This window comes from Sminthopsis crassicaudata, chromosome X, assembly GCF_048593235.1.
Source record: "Sminthopsis crassicaudata isolate SCR6 chromosome X, ASM4859323v1, whole genome shotgun sequence".
Classification (NCBI taxonomy): domain Eukaryota; kingdom Metazoa; phylum Chordata; class Mammalia; order Dasyuromorphia; family Dasyuridae; genus Sminthopsis; species Sminthopsis crassicaudata.
In genome coordinates this window covers 81,205,411-81,231,599 of record NC_133623.1, presented here as the reverse complement: position 1 = coordinate 81,231,599, position 26,189 = coordinate 81,205,411, and the positions used below count along the sequence as shown (strand labels likewise).

General features: G+C 48.2%; 1 protein-coding gene across 2 annotated transcripts; it reads left to right on the top strand.

The window, feature by feature from the left end:
- The first annotated feature begins 30 nt into the window (after nucleotides 1-30).
- BRCC3 (BRCA1/BRCA2-containing complex subunit 3) lies at nucleotides 31-25,630 on the top strand. 2 transcript variants are annotated; one of them, XM_074277471.1, is made up of 8 exons: nucleotides 31-161; nucleotides 2,139-2,259; nucleotides 13,607-13,693; nucleotides 15,051-15,139; nucleotides 15,916-15,971; nucleotides 20,598-20,729; nucleotides 22,850-22,893; nucleotides 25,438-25,630. In XM_074277471.1, the coding sequence occupies exons 1-8, from the start codon at nucleotides 57-59 to the stop codon at nucleotides 25,587-25,589; spliced, it is 786 nt and encodes a 261-aa protein (XP_074133572.1). In that variant the 5' UTR covers nucleotides 31-56; the 3' UTR covers nucleotides 25,590-25,630. The 2 variants fall into 2 exon arrangements, with proteins under 2 accessions (XP_074133572.1, XP_074133571.1); XM_074277470.1 differs by lacking the exon at nucleotides 25,438-25,630 and adding an exon at nucleotides 23,480-23,885.
- The last annotated feature ends 559 nt before the right edge of the window (nucleotides 25,631-26,189 follow it).

The following is a 26,189-nucleotide window of genomic DNA, read 5'->3' as shown; positions in this document are numbered from 1 at the left end:
GAGCGCCTCAGTAATAAAGGGGGCGGGCTACCGGCGCGCGCCGGGGCCAATCCAAGATGGCCGTGCTGGCGGTGCACCTCCATTCGGACGCCTTCTTGGTGGCCCTCAACCATGCCCTCAGCACTGAAAAGGAGGAGGTCATGGGGCTCTGCCTCGGCGAGGTGAGGGGTTCGGAACTTGGGGCGGCGCCGGGGGGCTATATGGCTAACTCTTAGTTCCTCCGGCTGCTTGTGGCCACCCCCCCCATACCGGGGTGGGGCGGCCCGACCGAACGGGGGGAGGGGTAGAGAAGGTGAAGGGGGGCTGCCGATGGGGGTGGGGTGGAGTGGGGGGGGGTCTCCGACGGGGGCGGGGCTGGGGTAGCCGAAGACGCGTCCAGTGGGGGCGGGGGGGACGGTGTGGGCCGGTGGAACCTTCGGCCGCCCCACCCTCCCCTGCGGCTGAGGCGCAGTAGGGTAACCTGCAGAGGCCCAGACGGGGCGGGGGGCGCGTGGCGCGTGTAGGTCCGTCCGGAGGGAGTGGGGCCGGGTGGGGGCGGCGAAGCTTGGGTCGGCTGACTCCGACCCCCCCGCCGGACCGGGCCGTTTCTCCCCGCCCCCACCTTCCACGGGGTGGGGCGCCCGGACCTGGGAGCCAGGGCGACCTTAGATCAGGCCGCCTTAGGGTGGGGGCGGCCCCGGGCCCTTGGGCCCCCCTGCCCTCATCCGGCTGAGCCGGGGAGGTCCGGCCGGAGGGGGGGCGGTGCCGCTTCTGGATGGGACGCGGGGGGGGGCCGAGCCCTTTTTTGCTGCAGGGAGCGGGGGGCAGCACCCCCATACTCACAGCTCTCACTGAGCCCCAGACCTAGGCCAGCCTTGCGTGGTGCGGTGGGAGCTGCCGGCCTCCGAGCCCCCTCCTCCCGCTCTCTCTGCTCTTCCCCTCCCCTCGCCTCGCGCTCTCCCCCTCCCCTCTCTGGTCCTCCACATTCTGCTCGTGCTCTGCATCTTCCCCCCCACACCGCTTCCCACCCCAATTCTCTCTCCCCTCGCATTCACTCATTCCCCCTCCCCCGCATCCCCCCCCCATCTTCCCCCCTCCCCCCTCCCCCCCAGCGATGGCTGCTCAGGAGGTCTAGCTAAGCTTTTGTGGTTCGATTAAATCTTCCCAAGTACGCGCATGAGGAAAATAAAGAAGACGAACAATAAATAATATATGGTTTTTCCTTTTTTAAAACGTTTATTGATGTTATTTAAAAAACATTTTTGGTTCTCTTTAGCAATCACTCAGTAAGTTTCTACTTTGAATACGAAATGCCGAAGTGAGACCTACAGACCTTAAAGCCCTGGTCGGTCAGAGCCCCGCCCCCGTCGGAGTGTGCTTATCCATACCTGTAGAATGGAGATTAGAGTGCTGGATACCACTATCAGCCCTTCATTTAAAAACCCCGATCTTCGGCTTCGTCCCTTTCCTTAGCTTGATATTTGAGGCCCTCGCCGTCTGGCCTTCACCACCACCTTTAACCCATTTCCCCTGATTTCCCTAATTCAATGCTTTACCACTCCCCAGACGCGTTCTTTGGCCCCCCACTGAATTTCGCCCCAGGCTTCTTCCTGGGCGGCCCACCCCCGCGCCACTCTCCCGCTCCTTGGGGCTCAGCCCTCGCCCTAAGGTTCTGTGCCTTCCGAATTCTCCACAATGTTTATTCTGTGGCAGGGATTCTTAACCACCATCAGGGAACTTGTTTTCAGAAAAGAAAAAAAAAAAAAAAATGGTTGGATGTAAGAAAAAATTGCACGATTATTTCAGTAGAATTGATTTTTCCTAATCCGAAGTGTTTAAAAAGCGGGGAAGGGCTGCCCCAGGCCCCAGGCCATTTCACCACTCCGAGGTGCAAGCCCCCGCCCCTTCCAATTGCCTCCACGTGTTTTTCCCGTCGGTGACCCGCCTAGACTCGGGCATTTTAAGTTCCCTTAAGCAAAGCCCTCTTCTTCCTCCCGAAGCGCTCCGAGGCTCAGATTTGTTAAACGTTGGTAAATGTTTCCAAAGAGCTTGATTCTCTATCTGAATGGGCTCGATATTTGTTTTTCTTCTGAGAGCAAAAGACGGAATTTTGGCTTTGGAAGTAAGGGGACTCATGGCTTTTGGGGGCTTTTCTCTAGGTGGAAGCCAGCAAGATTGTCTACATCTATTCTGTCATCGTGCTGAGACGTTCAGATAAGAGGAAGGATCGAGTGGAGATTTCTCCTGAGCAGCTTTCTGCTGCTTCTCTGGAAGCAGAAATATCCTTTGGGGGGCAGCTAGAGCCCGGGGGGCAGGGGGCAGCATGTTTTGCAAAGTCTGAAAATCCCAGGGTCATGGCGAGGAAGCTCAGCTAATCTCCTCCCTCCCCCTCCCCACGCTGTTTGAGCGGGGCCGGGGAGGGAGCCCGCCGGCGCTCTCCGGGAAACTTGGAGGGGGCACCTGGGTACATTCCCCGAGCGAGCCCGCCGGCTGGGGCAGCTGGGAGCCTTGAAGTGGGCTTGGGCATTTCTAAAGAATCCATGGCAACAAGCAGCGGGCCCGGCTCCAGCCCCAGCTTCTTACTTTTTAAACGATTTTACTCCCGATCCTTTTTCACCTGACCGATCCTGGTGACCTGGGGTGTGTTGGGAGATAAAACAGGCAAAGAACTCAAACATTTACTGATGCTAAGTCAGAATTTGGCGACACCTCCCCCCCCCCTCAGTTATTCAGTCCCAATTTAAGAAATCGGACTCCAGAGGAAGAGGCAAAGGGGAAGGGCGAAAATGAGGGGAAAAGGGACCACAATATTGCCAATTACAACTAGAAATGGCTGGCGAGCTGGAAGGGAAAATTCGTTTTTTAATGGAAAAACGACAATTTGGGGGACACATTAAAATATTAAGTACTTTTAAAATACACATCTGAGGTTAATTTAAGAGCATAAAAATGGATTATTATGTGTATTATCTCCGTACACAACGTAACGTATACATACCTATATCTGAAAATTCCCTCTCTGCTCAGATTGTCCTAGATTACTCTATTGGATTCTCCCCTTTGAGTTTTAGGAAAAAGCAAAAAAAATTATGTTGCCATAAGAGTAAAATAGGCAATGCCTTTGATAGGGGCTCCATGCTGCCCATATTGATAGAGGGCCTCCTAGGGAGCTTCCTGACCAAGTGAAATCCCAAGTCTAGTTAAAAGCCAAAAAAGTGAAAGAGAGAAATGGGTAGAAGTGCTATTTTTTTTTTAAACCAAAAAAGTGAAAGAGAGGAATGGGTAGAAGTGCTATTTTTTTTTTTTTTAAAGCCCAAAAAGTGAAAGAGAGGAATGGGTAGAAGTGCTATTTTTTTTTAAACCAAAAAAGTGAAAGAGAGGAATGGGTAGAAGTGCTATTTTTTTTTTTTTAAAGCCCAAAAAGTGAAAGAGAGGAATGGGTAGAAGTGCTATTTTTTTTTAAACCAAAAAAGTGAAAGAGGAATGGGTAGAAGTGCTATTTTTTTTTTAAACCAAAAAAGTGAAAGAGAGGAATGGGTAGAAGTGCTATTTTTTTTTAAACCAAAAAAGTGAAAGAGGAATGGGTAGAAGTGCTATTTTTTTTTTTTAAAGCCAAAAAAGTGAAAGAGAGGAATGGGTAGAAGTGCTATTTTTTTTTTTAAACCAAAAAAGTGAAAGAGAGGAATGGATAGAAGTGCTATTTTTTTTTAAACCAAAAAAGTGAAAGAGAGGAATGGGTAGAAGTGCTATTTTTTTTTTTAAAGCCCAAAAAGTGAAAGAGAGGAATGGGTAGAAGTGCTATTTTTTTTTTTAAAGCCCAAAAAGTGAAAGAGAGGAATGGGTAGAAGTGCTATTTTTTTTTAAACCAAAAAAGTGAAAGAGAGGAATGGGTAGAAGTGCTATTTTTTTTTTATTTTTGCAAGGCAGTTGAGGTTAAGTGACTTTCCCAGAGTCCAGTGCAGCTAAGAAGCGTCCAGCGTCTGAGGCTGGATTTGATGTCAGGTCCTCCTGACTCCAGATCCGGTACTCTATGGATGGATGGCCCAGTGGCCATCCTGCTACCCCTTGTTACTTGATCTTGTTTTTTCCTCTCTCTCTAGCTGACGCAATTAGGATTAAGTGACTTGCCCAGGGTCGCACAGCTAGGAAGTATTAAGTGTCTGAAGTTGAAGGTGGGAAGAGAAGGGCTCACGGAACGGTCTCAGGTTTTTGTGAACCGGAAGGCAGGATTCAGTTCTCAGGGGGGGAAGAGGGGGCAGGAGAGCCTGGCAGGTATGAGGAGGGCTGAGAAGGTTTGGAGAGAGTCTTGTGTAGGAGGGGGGGGCGGGGAGAAGTGAGGTTGGGTAAGTTCATTTGTAGCGGACCCGTCCGAACAGCTGCATGGTTTTCTCTACCTTTGTTCCCGGAGGCTAGACTGGAGGAGAGAATGGGAGGAATGGTGGGGGAGTGACCCAAGGCTGAAGCTTGGCTGGGAGTAATCAGGGGTGTATGATAAAGGCTGGAAGGACTCAGGGGGAGGCCTGGCTAGACTTGACCTTGTTTAGGAAGGAGACAATGGGCAGAAGAGGAGAGGGCGGGCTCTCCCTAAGCTAATGAAGGGTCACAGTTCAGACCAAAATTAGGGTTTGCTAAAGGAAGGCAGGAGAGGTGAAAAGCTAATAGATTGTGGGCACATAAGGGACTCTCCGAATTCCTGAACAGGCTGCGGGGTGAAGGAGGAACTCACCCCTTCTGGAACTGGTCATTCTTTGGGGTTTTGTTAACTTTGCCAGTCTGCTGGATGTGAGGGAGATCCTCAGAGTTACTTTCATTTGTATTTCCCCACTTATTAGGGATTTGGGCCATTTTTTTTTTCTTCTGTCATTCCCAGTAGCTTAGTTTTCTTCCTTTGCAGACTACCTATTCCTATTCTTTGCCCATTTATTACTTGGGCTAAGAATGGCTTTTATTCTTATAAATTTGAGTCAGATTCTTTTATATCTTGAAAATGAGACCTTTGTTCAAAGTTCTTCCCCCTACACACAAATATTTCCATTCCGATTGAGGTTACCTTATTTGTTTGTGCCAAAACTTAATTTTACTGAATCAAAATAATCCATTTTGCCTTCTGCAATCACCCCTCTCCTTTATTTGGTTCTGAAGTCTTCTCCTGTCCCTATACCTGAAAGGGGTTTTTTTGGGGTTCTTGTTCTTGGAAATAACTTTTCTTTCCAGATACCTTTTCTATCTTGTATCCATTCAGAGCTTCTCTCATCATATGGCCTGGGATATTGATCCAAGCTAGACTGCTCTCTATTTCAGAGGCCCTCGTAGTCAGTCCTAAACTACCAGCTTTCTTTTTTTCTAGCTAATTTCTTCTACTTAGGGACCCTTCCGTCATTCTTTAATTATTCAATTATTTTAATGATTACTGCTTTGTAATGTAAGACTGCTGCTCCTAGGCCCCCTTCCTTCCCACTTTTTGGGTCATGATTTCTTTTGAAATACTTTACTTTTTGTCCCTCCAAATGAATTTCCTTTTTATTTTTTTTTCTTCAGTTTTATTTGCAAAGCAGTGAACAAGTTCATTTAGATAGTAGTCGCATTATTTTATTCGTTTGCTCTCTTGTTGTGCAGTTGTTTGTCATGACTGACTCTTCCTAGACCCCATTTGGGGTTTTCTAAGCAGAAGTACTAGAGTGCTTTGCCATTTTCTTCTCCAGCTCATTTTATAGATGAAGAAACTGAGGCAAACAGGATGAAGTGCCTGACCCAGGGTCACACAGCTAGGAAGTATCTGAAGCCAAACTTGAACTCATCTTCCTGACTCCAGACCTGGTGCTCTGCTCACTGCACCACCTAGCTGCACTCTCTTGGCCTTTCCAATACTTAAGTCTGTCATTATTTCTCTAAACAGTTTTATATTCTAATAGTTCCTGGGTATGTGTCATTCTGACTTAGGTCCCAATTATTCATTTGATAATTATTTTAAATGAAAGTTCTCTTTCTGTCTCTTCTGACTGGATATTTTTTGGTAACAGAAATGCTGATAATTTATGTGGATTTATTTTATAGCCTTCACATTTGCTAAATTTATCATCTTGATTAAGTTTTAGTGGATTGTGGGATACTCTTAAGTATAGTCATATATAGACATATAGTCATATGATGACTATATGTACCAGAAGTGATCATTTAGTTTCTTTTTCTGTGTGTCTGCTTATTCTCATTATTCATTTTGCTGATATTTTATTTAAAATGTTTACACCATTGTTCATTTGGGATATCACTCTGTCACGATTTTATGTCACAGTTTGCCTGCTTCTCTATATTCAGCATATTTATTTCTCCTATAGCAAGACTATCCCGTGGTATTCATGTCCCACAGTTTGTGGAGTCGGTGCCCATTTGAGCGATCCATTTACTTCCCAGTTCTTCGATAGTACAAAAATTGCTGCTGTACAGATTTGGCAGTATGTGAAGACATTCTTTTTGTTGGTGACCTCTTTGGGATAGAAGCCTAGTCATGGGCTTTCCAAATCCAAGGGTATGGACATTTTAATCCCTTTGTTTGCATCATTCCAAATTGTTTTCCATCAGTAAGCACTTATTAAAGCAGCTATCCCATGCCGGGCACTTTGCTAAGCTCTAAGGATACCAAGACAAAGATAAAACAATTCCTGGACTCAACGAGCTCATCTTCCTTTGGGAAGGGAATAGAACATTTGCCCAGACAATGAAATGCAAGATTTGGGGGTCAGGTGGGCAGCCAGGACCAGTTGACAGGATTGGGAAGAGTTGAACTTGGTAGGAAATTTCAATTGGAACCAGCAGAGGTGAGGAAGGAATGCATTCCAGGCATAGCTAACAGCTTTTGTAAAAGGATGTATGTAGATAGGAAATAATATCTTTAAAATTTTGTTATTTGTTATTTGTGTTTATTATGAGGTTTTTGTTATGCATTATAAATTTATAGTTAATAGTGTATCATAACAAAAACCTCATAATACTATATTATTATATAATAACTATGTATAATAATATTATGCTATAATTTTTGATTTTTAATTGGCTAATATATGACTTCCTTTTTTTCCCCTTGCCCTACCAAAAGTTTTAGCCCAGTCATGCCCTTCATTGACCAGTCCAAAAAGTGGTCTTGATGTGCACTCTTTTGGGGGGGGGGTCATTTGTCTTCTGAATTCTGCTTGGTCATTCTACAGTTAAGCACTCAGCACAACATCCATTTTCTACCCTCATTGGTTCATCTATTCTCCAATTTATATGGGCACCCCCTCAGATTGCTTTATCTGCTACTTTAGAAAGAGCTACAGATATTTTTGTTTATCCTTAGGGTTTATTTTATTTCTGACTTAGGACTTGTTTAGGACTCCCTGAGTCTTCCCTACCTCTAAATCATCCTCTTTACTTCTTTTTTCCTGTATATTCCTGTTTTCCTCACAATTATTATCAAAGCATAACCTGGACCTGGTCTCATTGAGTTCTTTCTCTAATAATTCCTAATAATAATAATTTCTAATAATAATTCCTAATAATAATAATTCCTAATAATGACAGGATTCTAGAAAATCCCAAATGGATCATCTCATTCTTGAATGTAAGCAGCTCTATCCTTGTTCAGCCCTTTAGCATTATTCATTCATAGTTACCTTTATATATTCTTCTTTTGAGTTCTGTGTTTAGATTTCAAAATTTCTCCTCAGTTCTGGTCTTTTCATCAAGAATGCTTGGAAGTTCTCTACTTCATTAAAGATCCATTCCACCCCATCCTTATGCCCCTTTGCCAGAACATTACACTTAGTTTGTTTAAGTAAATGATCCTTGGCTGTAAGCCCCTATTCTTGGCTTTTTGGAATAGCATATTCCAAGTTCTCTGCTCCTTTAGAGCTAAATCGTGGCTGATCCTAACTGTGGCTGTTTAGTACATGCACTCATTCTTTCTGGGTGCTTGCTGTAATTTTTTCTTTGACCTGGAAGCTCTAGCTATAATTCCTATGGGTTTTATTTTGGGGTTTCGTTCAGGAGCTGACTGGTGGATTCTTTTTTCATTTCATCTTCTGATTCTAAGAGATCTTAGCAGTTTTTATTTGTATTTTCTTGACATAATTTTCTTTTTTTTTTAAAAAAATTAATTTAATTTAACATTTTCTCCAGTTACAATTTTTAAAAAGATTTTTGTTTTTAAAATTTTTGAGTTCTAGGTTCTTTCCCTTGTCCTCATCTACAATTAAGAAACCCACATGTGAGGTTATGGAAAACATTTCCACACAAGCTAAGTTGGGAAAGAAAACATAGATCTCCCACCCTAATGATAATAAACATTTTCAAGAAAAGTTAATTTAGAGGGAGAGGGAGAATGCTTCAATCTGTAGGCAGGCTCAAATCAGTTCCTTCTCTGCATATGGATAAGATTTTTCATCATAGATCCTTCAGAACAGTTGTGGATGTCAGTCTATTTTTCAAGTCAGCTATTTTTGTTATAAGATACCTTATATTGTCTTTTTTCCTGTTTTTTGCTTTTGTTTTCATTGTTCTTGTTGCCTCATAGTATCATTGTTGCCTGGGCAAGTTTTATACTCTTAGATCAAAAGCTCTTAATTCCCTTTCCAATTCTTCCATAGCTCTCACTTTTTCCCCACTTTTTCCTCTAGTGCTGACATTTCATTTATAAAAACTTTTTAAAAATTCTTTTCTTTTAAACTCTTCCAGGAATAGTTGGGTTTTTTTCTGGGCCTTTGCTTGTAGATGTTTTGAAGCCCTTTAAGCTCTCTTGCCACCATAATATCTGTTAAGGTGGGCTTCTTTTTATTTTCCATTTCTGCAGCCTACTTTCTGGCTGAACACTTCTGGAGGGAAGATCTAGGCAGGCCCTCTCGCTGCTCTTTTGGGCTATTGAGTCAGGATTTCAGGACCAGCTCAGACTAGGGGCCTGCAGGCTTGTAGTGATCCCCAAAAGGCCTGATTCCGGACAAAGTCTGACTGCTCTCCCCCTGGTCTGAGGCCTTCAAGTTCCTGACCTAGTTCTGACCAATGGGAGACTTCCCGGCAGGCTTAGCAGGTAGAAAGCACTGTTGGTTTGGAGTGACAGAATTGTAGGCTTTCCTTTGCTTTAGAATTCCCACTGGTTATTTGTCTGCAGGCTGCATGCTAGAAGGCCGATTCTGAAGCCTGAGTTACCTCACTGTTGCTGCTGCCTTCTGGATTTCCTCCTTTCTCCATATATGCCTGTGGCCTCCCTTCCCAGTGATTCCTCTCTACAGATTCCTGGATCTGTGAGTCAGGCTTGGGTAATGGGGGTCAAAGCTGCCATTTGGCAACTATCTCCACTGCAGTGCCCTGCTACAGGTTTGAAATTCCCTCCCTCTCTGGGCATTGGAGTTCTTTCCCAGGGTGCTCCTGGCCTACTCCTGACCCAAGTGTCTGAAGCCCTCTCTGCCTGTCTCCCTAAGCTGAGCTGGGTTAGATAAGGGACTTACTGTGCCTTTTTTTTGTATTTTGCCAAGATTGGGCTTCAGTCTGGTGCGTGTTTTAGATCTATGTATAGAGGAGTGTGGAAGGGCCCTCGCCCCTTTGCTTCCTACTAGTCTGCCTTCTTGGCTCTGCACTGTCCAAATGTTGGCATTTGTAAGGAATGACAAGACATGGGCAGCTAGGTAATGCAGTGGGTAGAGCACCACCCCTGAAGTCAGGAGGACCTGAGTTCAAATCTGGCCTCAGACTTAACACGTCTTAGCTGTGTGACCTTGGGCAAGTCGCTTAACCCCAATTGCCTCAGGAAAAAAAAATGACAGGACAGTTAGCTGAACCATAGAGTGTGTGAAGGGGAGTAATATGTAATAAATTTAGAAAGAGCTTTAAATGCCAAACCGCCCGGCCTGTGTTTTATTCTGTATGTGAAACTGGAGCTCTCTAAGCAGGGCAGGGTGACAGGGGCAGGCCTGTGCTTTGGGAATATCACTTTAGCAGCTGTGAGGAAAAGCATAGATTGTAGGGGAGGGAGGGGGCGTGCTGGAGCCAGGGAAAGCAGTGTCCTCACTGCTGGTAGAGTAGTTTGGACCAGAGTTCTTGGGCACCTGAACCTAGATGGGGGCCACATGTGAGCAGAGCCAGGGAAACGGGAATGTGACTAGAATACAAGGGAGAAGGAAGAGGTGAGGATGATGTTGTGAACCTCAGTGTCTAGAATTGGGATGAGAACAGATAGAAATGAAGAACTGAGGAGATGGATGAGTTTGAGGGGGTAAGATAATGCATTTGATTATACAGATGGTGGGCTGGAGAAAGAAGATGCCCTGCAGGGCACAGGATCCTTAAGGAGTCATTGATGCCTTAGGTATGAACTTGGGCTGTCCAGTGGAATCCCAGAGTTGCTTGAATTTCCATTTCTCTAACCACTAGTGATTTTGAACTTTTTTTTTTCACATGGCCATTGATAACTTTGATTTCTTCCATAAAAAACTGCCACTGAAGCTAAGCTTCTGGCTGCTCAGCTGGCTAGGGTGTTAGGGTCTTTCCCGGATTTGCCACGTGGTATCTGGGTGACACTAGATAAGCCACTTTACCTTGGAACCTTTGTTTCTTGGAAATTTGGAAAATGGTCCTCTTGCTCTTGGTACCAGCTACCTGAGGCTTCGGGGCTCAGCTGACATATTAAACTCTGATAGAGCCAGGAGAATGTCAGCCATCGGTAACTGAACAGACTTGGAAGGAAGCTCCAGGAGCGGGCCTTGGAGGACACATCGTAAGTGTCCCTGGACCTCATCCAGGCTAATTTCCCCGTTTCACAGCCAGGGAAACACAGATGGAGTGGCACATGCTATGACCCCCTGCTGGTACCAGGGATTGAGTGACCCATCTTCTTTTTCCATTTGCATCACAAACAAGTATGTCCTCTGTGTACCGTGGCTTGGTGGGCACAGAGAAGAGCTTTGGATTTGAACTCTGAGCTTGTGGCCTCCTTTTACTTAGGTCATTTTGGGAAGGGGAATCTCTGGGCCTCAGTTTCTGTGTATGGACGACATATACTTTGGACTACAGGATCTCTCTGAGTATATCCTGTCTCAAAAGCTGAGTTTTTGTTCTAAATTAACCTAGTGTGGCCAATGGAAAAGCTGGAGGAAATGAGGGACGGATCTTTGAAAGCGGAGCCATGAGTTCTGGTGTTTTCAGCATGGTGAGCTTTTTATTTTGATCCTCAGAATATAAAATATCAATAGAATCTGACCTTGAATTCTAATCCAGCCTCAGATATTTATTGGCTATGTGACTGTGGGCAAGTTATTGAAATGCTTCCTGCCTTAGTTTCCCCACCTGTAAAATGGACATAGGAATAGCCCCTGCTTCCCAAAGATGTTAAGAAGATAAAGTGGGATATAATATCTATAAAGTGCTATTTAAATACTAATATAATAGGAGAAATTACGTGGTGGGGTTAGAGGTGAAAACTAGGTTGGAAGTTTAAGAAAATTTGAAGGAGATAAGATGAAGTAAATCTCCATACGATAAATGGAGCGCCATTTGTGAAAGGTAGACATGGAAAGTACATTCTGGGCATAGTGGTTCCAAGCATACACAAAGGTGAGAAATGTTGATTGAATTCAGAGAACTTCTAGCCATCCAATTTGGGGAGAAAGGGGGAGGAAGCAATATGAAATGAGACCAGGAAGTCCGCGCTTTACAAAACCGAGAACAACATGAAATGGATTACAACAGAATAAAAGAAAAGACCACAGTGGCAACTTGCGAGGGATAACGACCTCCACTGCTCTAGACCTAACTTTCAAACGGCCCTCTTGCACACAGAGCATTGTTGACGTGGAATCGCTATGTGATTTCATAGTAAATTAAGTAGGAATTGATATAATTCCTCCTTGGCTTTTATCTTTTTAAAGTTAAGATTTAGGGACAATGCATAGCCTCTACATTTCCAACGTAGCATTTTAAGAAATGACATTAAAGAGAATAAAATTAATAAAGACATGCAGACATTTCTCATCTTATGTCAGAGAGATGATGCCCAGCTTCTTAAACTGGGTTTTCTTCCTAAACTTGATTCATTGCAATTTTATTTTAAAGCTCACAAGAGATAAAGGGGAAGAGGCTCGCAGGTCCAAATTCAAACTTTCCAGCTCAATGAGCTCTGCTTAGGGTTAGCTAGGGGGCACAGTGGATAGAGCACCAGCCTTGAATTCAGGAGGACCTGAATTCAAATGTGGCCTCAGACACTTCCTAGCTGTGTGACCCTGGGCAAGTCACTTAACCCCAGCCTCAGGGGGGAAAAAAAAGAGCTCCTCTTAGATGTTAGCATTTGGTCCCTCCTCTCCCCCAGAGACCTTGTGTGGCCTGATGCACCCAGCACACACTGGGGTACCCGGCTTGCCAGGTTTTCCCAGGGTAGCCTCACCTTTTGTAGCCAAAGTCATCTACTATGCTCCAGCTTGTAAATTTCCCCGGAGCCAGCTGCCTGTCCAGCTTCACCTCTTTAGCGCAGTCTCTGTTATGTACAATCCTTGTTCTAATTTTCAGGCAACCTGGTGTCTTAGAAGCAGATGCTGTTGAAGCCTAAGAGGCAGATTAGAAAGCTGGGCCCTTTGCCTTTGCTTCTCAAGCCTCCTCTATTCAAAAATGAGAATTTAATTCTTGGCACACATGTTCCTGAACAGCCTTAGGATACCAAAATATTTGGGGTAGCAAAGAACTGAAAACAGACTCAGTGCCCATCAGTTGCAGAATGGTTGAACAGATTGTCCGAGAAATTTGGGGACACTTGTATAAGTGAGTGGAAGCAAGAAAATAATATATGCAGGGACTCCAATGATGCACTTCCTAAAAGAACACTAGAATTCAGCGGATGGCGACGTAATCCTAGTGACCTGCCAGGGGCCTGAGGAGGCCTGAGGAAATGCGCCACCTTCCTTCCCTTGGAGAGGTGGTTTGATGATGGGCGGGAAGGGAGTAGGGCTAGTTTCCCCTGAAAACGCTTCTGATTTGTCAGTGTTTTTTCTCTCCCTGCTGGATCGAACTTAAGTGAATTGGATTCAGCTTTGTACAGATCCATGTTCGGTGATTCCGTTTGAAATAATGGCGTGTGTCTTTCATATATTGTCATGCTACCTACTCTTCTCACTCTAAAAGCCAGTGCTAAATTCCCATCCCGGGTTGTGGGAAGCGACCATGTTATCAGAGATATAGGGAGCAAGGTTGCTGGCTCCATCCTCTTACTAGCTCTTATTTCTGTAGGACTTTAAGTCTTTGAAACCTTACAAACATTCTCATTTGAGCCTCCTTGAGGCCATGTGAAGGAAGTTCTACCGGTATCAGCCTCTTTTACAAAGAAGGAAACTGCGATTCAGCTGGTAAATGTCTGAGACCCGGCTCGGACTCCGGCTGTGCAATGCCCACTGGAGAAGGCAAGAGAAGGGGATGCCTTTGAGCTGGGAGCCTGAGTCTGAGAGGGAAAGTCAGGTGCCAGACCCCCACGGGCAGCAGGGGGCCTTGGGAACTGGGCTTCAGGATGAGTCAGATAACTGACCTGAAACTGGGCCAGAGCCTGTTCATCTTCAAACTGCCACTGACACAACCCCGCCCAAATGCTGCTTTTAAAGAGTCCTTAACAGAGTCCTTTACAGATTGACTGAACTGACTGGCCATCCCATGAGAGTTGTGGGGTGGTATCATTCTCATCCCCATATCACTGTGTGGCCATCTCATGTTGGTAAGTATTGCTTAGCCCAGTGCCCTGCATGTAGTAGGTGCTTAATCAATGTTCATTGACTGATTGATTGCAGTAGTGGCTTGTGGCAGCTGATGTCACCAGTTGCCATGGCAAAGCCTCTGCTGATTCATGTTGAATGACAGATAAAGGAATAGTGAGGATGGTTTTCCTGGAGCTGCTGAAAAGCAATTGGATTTGGATGAAGCCAAAATATAGCTATCTTGTCCTGGCGGGGGGGGGGGGGGGGGGGTTTGCAGTGGCAGGGCAGGGTCAGGGGGAGGAGTAGTGACAGAGAAGGAGAGAGAGAGGGAGAAGGGGGGATGAGAGAGATTGAGAGGAGGAGAGGGAGATTAAGAGGGAGGGCGAGCCGGAGGAGAGATTGAGAAATGGCCTCCTGAGCCCCAAGCTGGCCTGCCCAAAGGACTGCTCTGCAGGGGGGCATCTCATCTTTGCCTGCTTTTGTATTTGCAACACAGACCACCCGAAAATGCCCCTCCAGTTTTTATTTTTACTTAGAGGTGGGGTTTCAGCAGCCAGAGCTACATCCACTATGGAGATATTTCTCCTCCTGCCCCTGAGTATCTCCCCAAAGGCCAGCTCTCCATCAGAGGTTCATGGAAGCTTCTGTAGAGACCATGGAGGCCTGATGGGTCACATGGTAGTGGCAGATTTGAACCCGGGCCTTTTGTCACCAGAACCAGTGGTTTTGGAGGTGTTGGTACATACTGCTGTTCACTTAGGGTGAAAGCCTGTGCAGCGGCCTCTCTTTGAGGAAGAAGGGAAATCACTTCTCGCTTCGAACTATAGACCTTAGGGATGGATAGATTGGGGAGGGGGAAAGGAGGGAAGGGAAGGGACAAAGACACAGAAAAGCTGGGTCAAGGAAAAAGAGGAGGGAGGAGAGAGACAGAAAGAGGAGAAATGGAGGATGGGGGGGTAGAGACGGAGAGAGGGACAGAGACAAAGAGGAGAGAGGTGGGGGTGAGAGAGGGAGATGGGGGGTGGGAGAGATGGGGGGTTGAGAGAGAGGGAGACACACAGAGTGAGAACCCTTTTTTAAACTAAAATCTGCCTACCTTTAAATAGCAGTTTCTGAATTATTTGGGATTTTCATTCATTCTTTTTAAAGTACTGATTTATATTTAGGTTACTTGGAAGGACAGAGGATAAAGTTTCCTCGTTGCATTTTGGCAATATTTTAAGTAATCCAAATGAAAAACGATTGTGTGAGAGCCTTCCGTTGAGCATGTATCGTAGCCTGGCAGTGCTGTATCCTCTTAGGGAGCCTCTCCGATAACTTTCTGAGAGATCGTGGCTGGACAGTGATGTCTTATTTGTGTGTCTGCTGTTCGTGTAGATATTCGCACCCAGGCCATGTATCAGATGATGGATCAGAGCTTTGTGGGACTTATCTTCTCCTGTTTCATTGAGGACAAAAATGCCAAGGTATGTAGTGGATACAAACAGAGGAAAAAATCCCCAGTAGAGTTGGAAGGAGGAGAAGGGAGGGATAGTTCAGATTTCTCCTCCCCCCTTCCAGGACCCTGGGCACCCTGCTGTGTGCAGGCCATGAAGCTGGCCATAATGTGACATGCCAGCATCCCACCCAAAAGCTCAGGCACCCCCCATCTAGACCGTACGGGGCCCTCGGAGGCCCCCATGTCCAACCCTGAACCCCGAGGAGGTTACCTAGGCGGAAACCAGGATACCCAGGATTTGAAGTCAAGTCCTTTGGCTCTAGATTTGCTGATCTCTACTCTGTTGTACTGGGTCCCGTGACATATGGTGTGTTTTAGTTCTGAGCGTCTTCATTATTTCCTTGCTGCCTGTTTTCCTTCTTCCTCTCCTCACCCTCTCTTTTTACAGGCTTTGTTTCTACTTGGGTCTGGATTTCAGAAGGCAGTGTGGCGTGGTGGGCGGAGACCCTGGCTCAGTGACTCCCTGCCCATGTGACCTTGTGTGTGTCACTTGTCCATAAAAATGAAGGCTTGGACCTCTTGACCTCTGAGAGCCTTTGTTGGCTGTAGGTGACTGGAGGTAGATCACTAGCTCAGTGCCCTCAGGCTGGCCGGCCAGCCTGCTCGTTCCTTCCCCTGCCAGCTCAGACTCTGTGAAGTCTTACTGATCTCCTTGGGGTTCTCAGGGCGTCTAGGCTAGGTGACATTGGGGTAGCTTTTCCCCTCCTTGTTTTGATTCCACTTTGTCCGTATTGATTTCTACAGACTGGCCGCATTCTCTACACTTGCTTTCAGTCCATTCAGGCTCAGAAGGGCTCTGAGTAAGTATCCCCGGGGGTGTGTGTGTGTTTAGTATGCATGCGTGTGGGGAGGGGCTGTGGGGGGAGTGTGGTTTCTATTCTATTTTTTCCTCAAATTTTATAGGATTTTCACAGAGGTATAAATCAAGCTAAGCCTCTCAAGGAATGCTTTAGACTACCTTTCTCCATAAGCATCCCTTTGCGGCATGAATGAATTAGCTGTTTCTGCTGATGGGAGGCACAGGGAAGCTTGGGATCCCATAATCAGCCTGAGAATAGAACTTTGGATTTCTCATTTTTAACTCTTAACATTTAACTCGAGAGGCATTTTGGCGGAGTGGCTAAGCACGGCCTTTGGAATCTTAGATCTGTGTATCAACAGGGGCATGTAGATCGTGGGACCCTGGACTACATGTGAACCTGGTTTTTATAGCTCATGTGCTAACAGGTATCGGGGAGGAAATTTCTACTCTGAAAGTTTCCTGTACCAATGGTATCACAAGTCCAAACCCCAAACCTCCCCATAATATTAACCTTGCTCTTTCCCTTAATTACTTCAGCCTTTCTGGCTCCTGGCCCAGCTGTGGTGTAAACTTGATTTCAGAATCCTAGTATTAAAACCCCAATTTCTTTCAGTCAGCTTATTGATGAATAGACACTTGCTATTGAGAATGGCCTGCCTTCTTCACATGATTGTTGGCTGACCCAGTCTGTCAGGGAGTGCCTGTCTTTCCAGAAACTCCATTTCTTTATACATCTTTAGAATAGGGGATAGAGTCTCCTTTGTCATTTGGCAAGATTGCTACAAAGGCCCGGCTAGTTGTTAGCTCTGGCAGTCAGAGAGTACCTGAGTGGCTTACAACTATAGACCTTAAGGACTGGATAAATGGGGGGATGAGGAGGGGGAAGAGAGACCGAGAGACAGCAGTGAGAGAGACCCAAAGGGGGAGACAGATTGAGAGAAGGGAAGAAGAGAGGGAAAGGAGAGGGGAAAGAGAGGAGGGAGAGAGAGAAGAGACAGAGAAGGGGAAGGGAGACGGGAAGAGGGAGAGAAGAAAGAAAGAAAGGAGCAAGGGGAAAGGAAGAGACAGCAGTGGGGAGGAAAGCCAGACACACAGAGAGAGATGGCCAGTGGGTAAGAGAGAGGAGATAGAGACCCAGAGAATGAGAACCTTCTCTTTGTTGCTTGAGAAATACCAAGTTACTGTGGTTTTCAAAGCTAAACTTCAAGTTTTTCGATAGTAAGAATGTCAGATGTACCATTTCTGAGCAGTATCTGAGTAAGCAACATAACCTGCCTGTGCGGCCGGGCCTTTTTCATTTGTGCTTCCTTGTGCTGATTTTTTTTTTAGCTTCCTCTCATTAACAGTCCAGCCAGCCTGAACATGTGTGGATTCCTTTGTCACTGCTGGTGACCTTAGTACAGGAACGAACAAGGAGGGCCTTCAGTGTGCTGTTCAGCTCCTCTCTGGGGAACCCTGGGTAAAACCCGGATAAGAAGCCTTCCTTCACCTTGGGCTCAGAAAGCCTGCAGGAAACATTGGCACCAGTGAAATCTGGTTTGGAATATGGAATCTGGAAAGGACCAGCTTTTTAAAGCATTTTTGGAATTCCTCATTTTCTCTGGTCCTATGTTTAATTTGGTAGATATTAGGTGCCTACTGTGTGCTGAGCAGACAGCATAACTAATAGACGCCCACCGCTTGGGCAGCAAAAGTCTTGGGCTCAGCCCACTCCTGCCACTAGAGGCCACACGTCACTAGGCTTGCACTGTGGAGGAAGTTAGGGAGGTTTGTGAGGAATCTGGTGAGTACCAAGCGCTGCTCGGTGGGGAAAAGTCAAAGGTAGATAATCCACAGTCCTCTAGGAGCTTATAGTCCGGGAAGAGAACTGGACCCACACAAATAATAGTCATGCAAAATAGTTAAAGAAGGAAGCCTGAACACAGCAGAAGGAGAGGCTCCGGGCAGCTTTTTCAGTCCATCATGTACTCTTTGTTTTAGGGACAAGTGTGCCCAAACCAATTTTGTATTAACTTAGCATTATTCTAAATTCAAGTATTTCTAGCCTGTAGAGAGAAACATCTAAACTTGTTCATGGTCTGGTCCTTGTCTCCCACCGTGCCCTCTCACGTGTCTCTGCTGAAATGATTCGAGGTAACGTTTGTAGAAACCTTAAACAAGGAAAGTACCAGAATATGTTCCAGTACAGTGTGAGGTAAATGCTCCGAATGAGTCTCTTCCTCTTCCCTGGCCAGCCCTCAGATGCCATTGCCCCTACGTGGGCCACAGGGCATGAGAAAGAAAAGGCTCAAAACGGGCACAGGGAGGTTGGGCAACCACTCTTAATCCATTCCGAAGAGGACGAGGAAAGGTAAAGGTTGGAGAACAGATCGTTTCCCAATATTTCCAGGAGGTTTTAAATAGGCCTCCCCAGTGAGCAGGACAGTCGAGCTTTGGGGAGAAAGCACAACACCCAGAATGCTTTGAGTGGCTAGGGCGGCAGAGGGTCCTGTGCACTCCGATACCTGGTTGGATTGAATTTCTTTGCTGTATCCCAGCTCAAGGTGGAATCCGGAGTAATATAGGAAGTTGGTGGAAGATGACAGTCAGCAAGCTGTTATTAAGCACCTGCTGTGTGCCAGGCACTGCTAAGCTGCCCATTGAAAGGCAAAACCCAGTGTCTGCACTCAAGAAGATGAACATTTTTGTATCTGAATATCTCCGGGTATACAAGCTATGGGCAGAATCCATTGGAAATACTCAGCAGGGGAAGTTACTAGCATTCAGGGAGATTACGAAGGACTTCCTGTAGAAGGTAGGACTTCCTGTAGAAGGTAGGACTTTGAGCTGAGTCCCAAAGGAAGCCAAGAGGCCGAGGTGAGGAGGGGATCGTTCTAGGCGTGGAGTATGGGCTGCAGTTGGAAGATAGAATTTCTTGTCAGAGGAACGACGAGGAGGCCAGGGGCGCGGGCTCGTGGAAAGGTAGGAAGGGGCCTGGGATGGACTCCCCTAGAATTTGGCACTTAATTCCTGGAGGTGTTAGGAGCTTATAGAAACTTTTAGGGGGGGGGGACCGACTGTTGAGTGGTCTGTGTTTTTAGGCAGATCGCTGACACCAGAGGGAAGGATGGGCTGCAGTGAGGACAGGGGACTGGCCAGGCCGCTCTTTGGCAGGCAGGGAACCAGACGGATGGTGGAAGGGCTGGGGCAGGGGGGATGAGCCCAGCCTTGTCCGTGGTGAATGTGATGAGAGATACATGCTGGAAAAATGAAATTGGAGGTCCGCAGAGAGAGTGGGGCAGGAGAAGAGAAGCCTTACCTCTAGACATGCTTATTCTATCTATGGGGGCTGATGGGAGTGAAATAGGACCACGGAGCGAGGTCTGAGGACCACCACCTAGAATAGAGGAGATGATCTGGGAGCAGATAGGTGGGAGCAAGGCCCAGAGAACTGGAGGCAGAACCCGCTAAGGAGCCCAGGTGGAGAGGTGTGAGGGGAGCATCAGGGGAAGAGGCCCTGCCAGGAAGGAGATCCAGGCTCTGGTAGATGGAGGCAAGGCTGGGGAACAAGCCATTCCTTCCCTGTGTTCTCTAGTCTTGTCTTTTCTGGGGGAATTATGCAAGGTGTTTGATAAATTGAGCTTTTAATTTGAGGAAAGTGTATTGGGCCATTCAACTGGGAAATGTAAAATGGGAGGCAATTCAGACCCATTAGTATTTCCTGAGGACTTTAATGGGGATCAAAGAGCTTGCTTAAGCGCGCAATTAGCAATTAAAAGAGAGGTTCTTAGAAGTTTAGATCTGGCTGCACCATCGCTACCCCCTCTTTTTGTGGCCTGGGAGGTGTGGCAGGCCAAGCTAGTTAGGCTAGGCAAGTGGCTGGTCCGCCTATAGAATGGGCTCTTCTCTCTTTGGAAGGCAGCTTGCTGACTGCCTTTGTGCAATTGTAGGATGAGGCATAAGCTACCAGAAAGAGCGCGCCCGTTCTGGAGATGGCCACACTCCGCGGGTTTGGTGGTGGTACCGCTGAGTCCCAGTCCCCACTTAAGGTTTGGTTAAAGCCACATATAAGCCCTCAGACCGAGCTAGGGGAAATGAATAGTTGGAGAAATCCTTGATTAACTTCAGCCTCAGCTTTTGGAGTGACCATGAAAGGCCTGCTGGCTTTTGTCAGCTAGTTCAAAGCAACCCGGCCATAGCACGCCTGGCAGGCTCCCGTCGGCTTCCCCTGCTGGACTTTTTCTTTGCTAAGTATCCATGTGAATACGTGGGAGTGGGCCCTGTGGCAGGCCCAGTGCCTGACTGGGAGACTTGGGGGACCCAGGCCCCATGCTACCCCTCCAAGTTTGTCATCTTGTGGACCTTGGGCACTTGGCCCGCTCTTCCCAGCCAGCTCTCTTCAGACTGCTGAGTTACAGAGCAGTGGCTTATCTGTCTCAGTGGAGAGCGTTTGCACACTGACTAAATCTGTGATCTCATCTGACCTCAGACTTCTTTTCTGATTCTTGGCCCTGCCTGCCTCCTGCTGTGAGGCTCCGTGCCCTCCCGCCACAAGGAGGTGAAACAGGCCCTTCACGTAAGTGTCAGCAGGCCAGAAGGCTGTTCCTGGATCTCTAGCTGAGGCTGCCTCAATTGCCTTTTACAGGTACGAGAGAGTTGATATTCCACTCCACGTCCTGCCTCAAGACACCATGGGGAAAGCATCCCTCGAGGCAGCCATTGAATTGCCCAGGATTCTGTGCCAGGAAGAGCAAGATGCCTACAGAAAAATCCACAGGTACTACTGGCGTCATCGCCATCCGTGGGACCCTGGGAATATCTGTAGTGTGGCTCGGCATCCCCTCTTGAGGAGTAGAAGAGCAGCTCGCTGTTCTGTTGGGTCAGAGGCAGGCATTGTGGTCTTGAGGCTCCATATTAGAAAATGAGATACAGGGACAGGAAAGGCTCTAGCCCTGCTCACCCCGACTGCAAGGCATCTCGAATCCCTTCTCTCCATCAGATTTCTCCCCTTTACTTGTAAACGTGCTGCATTCTGGGGGCGCAAGTTGTGCACGTGCTCTGCCTGCTATCCTCCCTCGAGAGCTACGTAGTCCGGCCAATTGGAATCTCACACTTCTACTTTCTAGCCTTGTCTTGAGTACTTGCTGTCCACTTAGGGTAAAGAGAGGTCGGGAGTGAGATGACAAGGCTGTGCTGGCCTCCGGAGCTGAGATTGGGGTTCTCTCCCGCGTGGTATCCTCAGCCCCGGGGAAGGCTCAGGGCGGCTGCTGCGTTAGCGGGAGGACTGGCCTTGGCTTTGCTCTCTCCCCCAGTCAGTGTGGCCGGAAGCTTAATGGAAGCTTTGCTCTTAGGAGGCCAGGCAGGAATAAACAAGCGTTTGGATGGAAGAGCCATTGCTAGCCCCCGGTTATAAGGAGCACATGGTTTCACTGGGGCAAACAGCGCACATAGTGAGATGTCTCTGGAAGGCAGGTGGCCGGACCCTGGCATCCTGAGGGTGTCCTGGCGGGCGAGACGGGCATCTGGAGGGCAGGTGGAAAGGCCAAGTCAGCCTGAAGCCTGTAGTTCCCTCTTGTGGGATTGGGGGTGGGGTATTCATTAATGGACTCTTGGGCACCCACACATGTTCCACTGAGACCTCTGCTGAAGTCAAACATTTGTTGTTTGAAACTTAACATGGAGAAACTGTCATACAGATCCTAGTCCTGACCCCACAGGATTCAGTAGATGATGATGTCTTCCCAAGGAGCCAGGCCTGCAAGTTCCCCACTGTCTGACTGAGCTCATTAGGAATCCTACTTAGTGAAGCTGGCCCCAGAATGCCCTGGGGCCTTTCCTCTAGACCACTGCTTGGTGAGCCCAGGGGCACCTTCAGCATGAGTGTGATGGGAGACGCCACTCTCCAGATCGGGAGTGGACAGTGTGCAAGGAAACAATTGTTCTCGCCGTTTGTTTCTAAACATCAGAAGCCTTGGTCTGATAAATGCCAAAGGCCCTACAGCATCTTTAGGCAAGGGCTGTGCCAAAGGCCGCAGAAACACCGGCTCGGCCCCCCGGGGGGAGAAACCTTCAGGGTCGCCAGAGCCGGAAAGGAAAACAGAAATCTGCAAGGTGGAGGGCGGGCTCTGGCGTGCCGAGCGCTGGCCGGTTGCCCCCGAAGGTGGGAAATGTTGGGGACGGGCCTTGGCTGGGTTGCCTGGAGGACGGGCCTCCTCAGCACTCATTCAGATGAATAGACAGCCCCAGCAGCCCAGGGAAAACATGGTGGGTCTGGGCAAACTCTTTCTCAGCTGCTTTGCCTGCTTAATCCCACCCAGGGCAAGGCAGCGGGCGCTCTGGGAACGTCACCCACGGTACGGACGTGCTCGCTGTGTGTGCGTGCCGGGACTGTTCTGGGCCGGTGCAAACGGCCCCCGCTGCAGAGAACTTGAGCGAGTTCTGCCCGAAGACGGCTCCGGGGAAAGGGAACAGCTTGGGTGCGGGCTCTGTGGTTGCCTGCCAGGCTGCCCCCCCCCCCCAGATCTCTGCTCTACTGGCCTGTGTGTCCACCTAGAATCCCTTGATTAGATACTCATTGCTTTGGCTTTCTCCTGTAGCCTCTTCATATCCAAACACCCATGAGGAGGAAGACATTAAGCCTAATAAGCCTTTATGGTGAGTGGGATTAGAAAGTGGCTCGCTACCTGACGTCTACCCGAATATAATTGAGTTCACCAGTTCGTCAGGGGCCTACCAGGTCCACGGTACTCTGTGTCACTAGCTGTGGGACTTCTTGGCAAGCCTTCACCTTTGCCTTAGTTTACCCATTTGTAAATGGGGATAGTAATAGCACCTGCCTCCTAGAGTTGTTGGGAAGCGCAAGGGAGGCCTGTTAACCTGAACTCTGCTTTCCTTCAGCCTTACCCACCTGGATGCTGTGACAAAGATCCACAATGGCTCAGGTAAGGGACTGGGGAAAGCAAGGGGCTGGGCCCAAGGATTCGGACTTCTTGGGGCTCTTTTGGCAGAATGGTCACTGGCCCCAACGGTGGATTCCTCACCTGCCACCTGTGGTGACCTTGGAGGGCCCCACAGCTCAGGCTAAGGAGCCTGTGACCGGGAGACCCTTAACTGGCAGGCGGTGCTTGTAGGGAATGGCAACGGAATCGGGCATGCAGAGCTTTTGAATTCAGCCTTTGAAATCAGATTTAAAAATTGAGGCTGGAAAGAGTTACAATTAGTACTTCGAGAAGACCCCGTAAAGACAAGTCCCCTGATGGCAGAGGGCAGAAGTACCCCGAGCACAGAGAAAGCCTGCCAGGCAGTCCCAAGAGGGAGGGCCCAGAAAGCTGGTGGGGGCGCATGAGCATGCTCTTCAGGTGGGCAACACCAAGTGCATGGAGGCTAGAAATGAAAAGGTGAGGGCTGGGGACACCCTAGAATGCAGAGTGTGCTAGGGGGAGGAAGAATAGGGGCTGAAAGGTCCTGGGAGGGTCCCCCCTCCTTGAAGGACCTCAAACATAGAAGGGGCTTTCTCTTCTGCTACAGGCAGTGGGGAGACACTGCAGGCTTGCGAGCAGGGACGTGTGCCTCGAGAAGATGCTTTTGGGGACTGTGGGGAAGAGGAGAGTGATCCCGGGGTCAGGGAGGCCCCTCAGACAGAGTGTCTCTCCCCTTTCTTCTGTGTCTCTGTCTCTTCCCTTTCTGTGTCTCTGTCTCCTCCCTCTCTGTGTCCCTATAGTTCTCCAGTATCTTTACGTTCAAATCCTCCTTCCTCTGTTTGGCCTTTAAAAGTCTTGCCAGCCTCCCTGCCTGTGCTCTGCAGCCCCACTGGCTTGCTTGCTGTCCCTCAGACATCGACAGCATTGCCCCTTGACTCCTGGCTTTGGCAGAGGGGCCAAAAAAGAGGGTCTTAGATTTGTGTGGACTGCTGTATGGGTGTGGATGGGGATGTGTGCATGGATGGGGAAATTAGGGAGTCGGAGGGTTGGGGCTACGTGGGGGATTGCGTGTGTGGAAGTACGGATGGTGGGGTGTGTGTGAGGTGTATGTGGATGGGAGAGGGGCGGTGTACATGTACGGATGGTAGGGGCGTTAACAGTGTGTGTGGATGGGTGGCCCAACTTGACAAGGGCCACCAGGCCCCAGAGAAGCAAGGAAAGCGGGAAGTTACTCTCTTCTAGGGGAGCGGCTTTTGCCCTCTGAAACATTGCCGGAGATAGGTGCATTTTGAAAGAATTACTTTTAAATCTAAATGAATTGGGTTAAAAAAAAAATCCTGGGCCTATCACCGGAGAGAAAACGGGCAATTTCAGTTAAGTGAAACGGAAAAGTTTCTGCATAAACTCGAGGTGGTAGATTCCAGTCCAGCCTCCGACCTTTAGGAGCTCTGTGACCCCCAGCGAGTTGATTAACCTCTGCCTCAGCTTCCTCCTCTGAAAGGGGGGATAAATGACCAGGGTTCTGTGAGGCTCGATAAATGAGAGAAAAGGCTTAAGATGCCTTTATCAGGAGGTAGCTAGATTGTTTCCTCAGCAGCCTTTGCTGACCGCTAAGTCTTTGCAAAGCGTTGACAGAGTAGATAAATTGTTCTCCTGGTCACACCGATTCTGCCTCGGTTCCCTAATCGCTAGATTATATTCCATCATTCATCAGTGAAGAGAGCTGCCACGGAGATCTGTGCATGTGGCTTTCCCCGCCTTCCCTGCTGTCTTTGAGCTGTAAGCCGAATAGTAGTATTGCCAAGTCAAAGGTTATGGTTTAGTGACTTTGGGCCATGGTTCTAAGTTGCTCTTCAGAAAGCTAGAGCGGTACAGGCATAATCTCTATAAACGGAGGGACCTCCCCCAGCCCCTATATATACCTATGTACCTCCCTGCCCCCAGAGATCCCCCCACTCATATCTGCCCCCATACACATACCCTCACACGGCGGTGATCAAGCATCCATTGATGTGTCTACATTAAGGTAAAGTCCTTGGGGTTGGGATGGATGTGGTTTTGGTCAGAAAACGTTCCTAGTTCCGTAGAGTAAAGCAGACACTGGGAGTGGGTTAGGAAAGGGACGATGTGTGCTGCCCCTTCTCTGCCCCTGTTACCCCCCTCATGGACAGGGACTGGGTCTGTGTTGTCCCTGAGCCTTTAGAATTCACACAGCCACGGGGCAACTTTCCTTACAGAACTCAAGCGTTTTCTCTGCTCCCGTTCCCCAAATTCCAGGCCCAGCATTTTAGAACGGAGGAGGGTGGCTGCTGGGCTGTGGGTGCTGCTTGCCGGAGAGCCTAAAGGCTGGGCTTCCTGAGGATCCGTGGATGCCGAGTGCCGGGGGCCTGAGAGGATCCCCTTCCCCACCCCCTCATGCTCCCCTATGCCCTTGCTCATTGGTAGCACTTTGCTTCTCAGCAGGCTTGGCCCCATCTCATTTTGGGGCCCCAAAATGAGATGGAATTTGGCGAGGGGCTGCTCCTTGGTGGTAGCGAGCTATCTTCTCTCTCTTTCCTCTTGAAGTGTTCACCAAGAACCTCTGCAATCAGATGTCGGCCATCAGCGGCCCCCTCATGCAGTGGCTGGAGGACAGACGAGATTACAATCGTAAGCTGCTGCTCCAGTTAGAGCGGGAGAAGATGGCCTTGCAGGAGGAGCTCGACAGCCTGGATTAAAGGCAGTTGTCTATTCTCAAATAAACAGTGCATTTACTTCATGACAATGGTGTGAGGAGAGATTGCCTCTGAGCCCTGGCCATAGGCCGGCCCTATTGGGCTGGAGCCCTAGCTTCTCTAGTTCAGGCAATGGTGGGAGGTCAGCTTGGAGAGGGGAGGAAAGGTGCACGCAGGCAAGTCCTGCACCCAGATGGTGAGAGTCCTGAGCATCATCCACAGGCCCCTGGCCTATGCCCTGCCTCAACCAGAATAGGAGGAAACGGCCATGGCTGTAGTTCGGAACGTTGGCTTTTAGTGTGTGCTGTCAGCTGGGTGGCATTTATCTTAATTGAGAAGTAATGTTTCAACAGTTCTTGGTTCCTGAAATCCCCACTGTTCTGACCCAGGGGTCACCTGCTGTCTGTGGCAGTCTTTTAACAGATGAGTTCTAACAAAGTTTGGCCATGCTAAGCAAATCCCGTGTTCAGTCGGGGCAGCCAGGGGTGAAGTGGAGAGTGCAGGGTGCTGGGTCTACGGCCTGAAATACTCACATTCCTGCCTTAGACCCTTCCAAGCTACGGGACCCTGGGCAAGTCACGTTAGCCTTGTTTGCCTCCGTTT

What these genes read in the sequence shown, in the direction of transcription:
- BRCC3 (XM_074277470.1), top strand. Translation starts at nt 57, where the DNA reads ATGGCCGTGCTGGCGGTGCACCTCCATTCGGACGCCTTCTTGGTGGCC. An exon ending in TGCTTCTCTGGAAGCAGAAA is followed by an intron (nt 2,260 to 13,606) that starts TATCCTTTGGGG and finishes GAGTCCTTTACA; the next exon opens with GATTGACTGAACTGACTGGC. An exon ending in TGTGTGGCCATCTCATGTTG is followed by an intron (nt 13,694 to 15,050) that starts GTAAGTATTGCT and finishes CTGTTCGTGTAG; the next exon opens with ATATTCGCACCCAGGCCATG.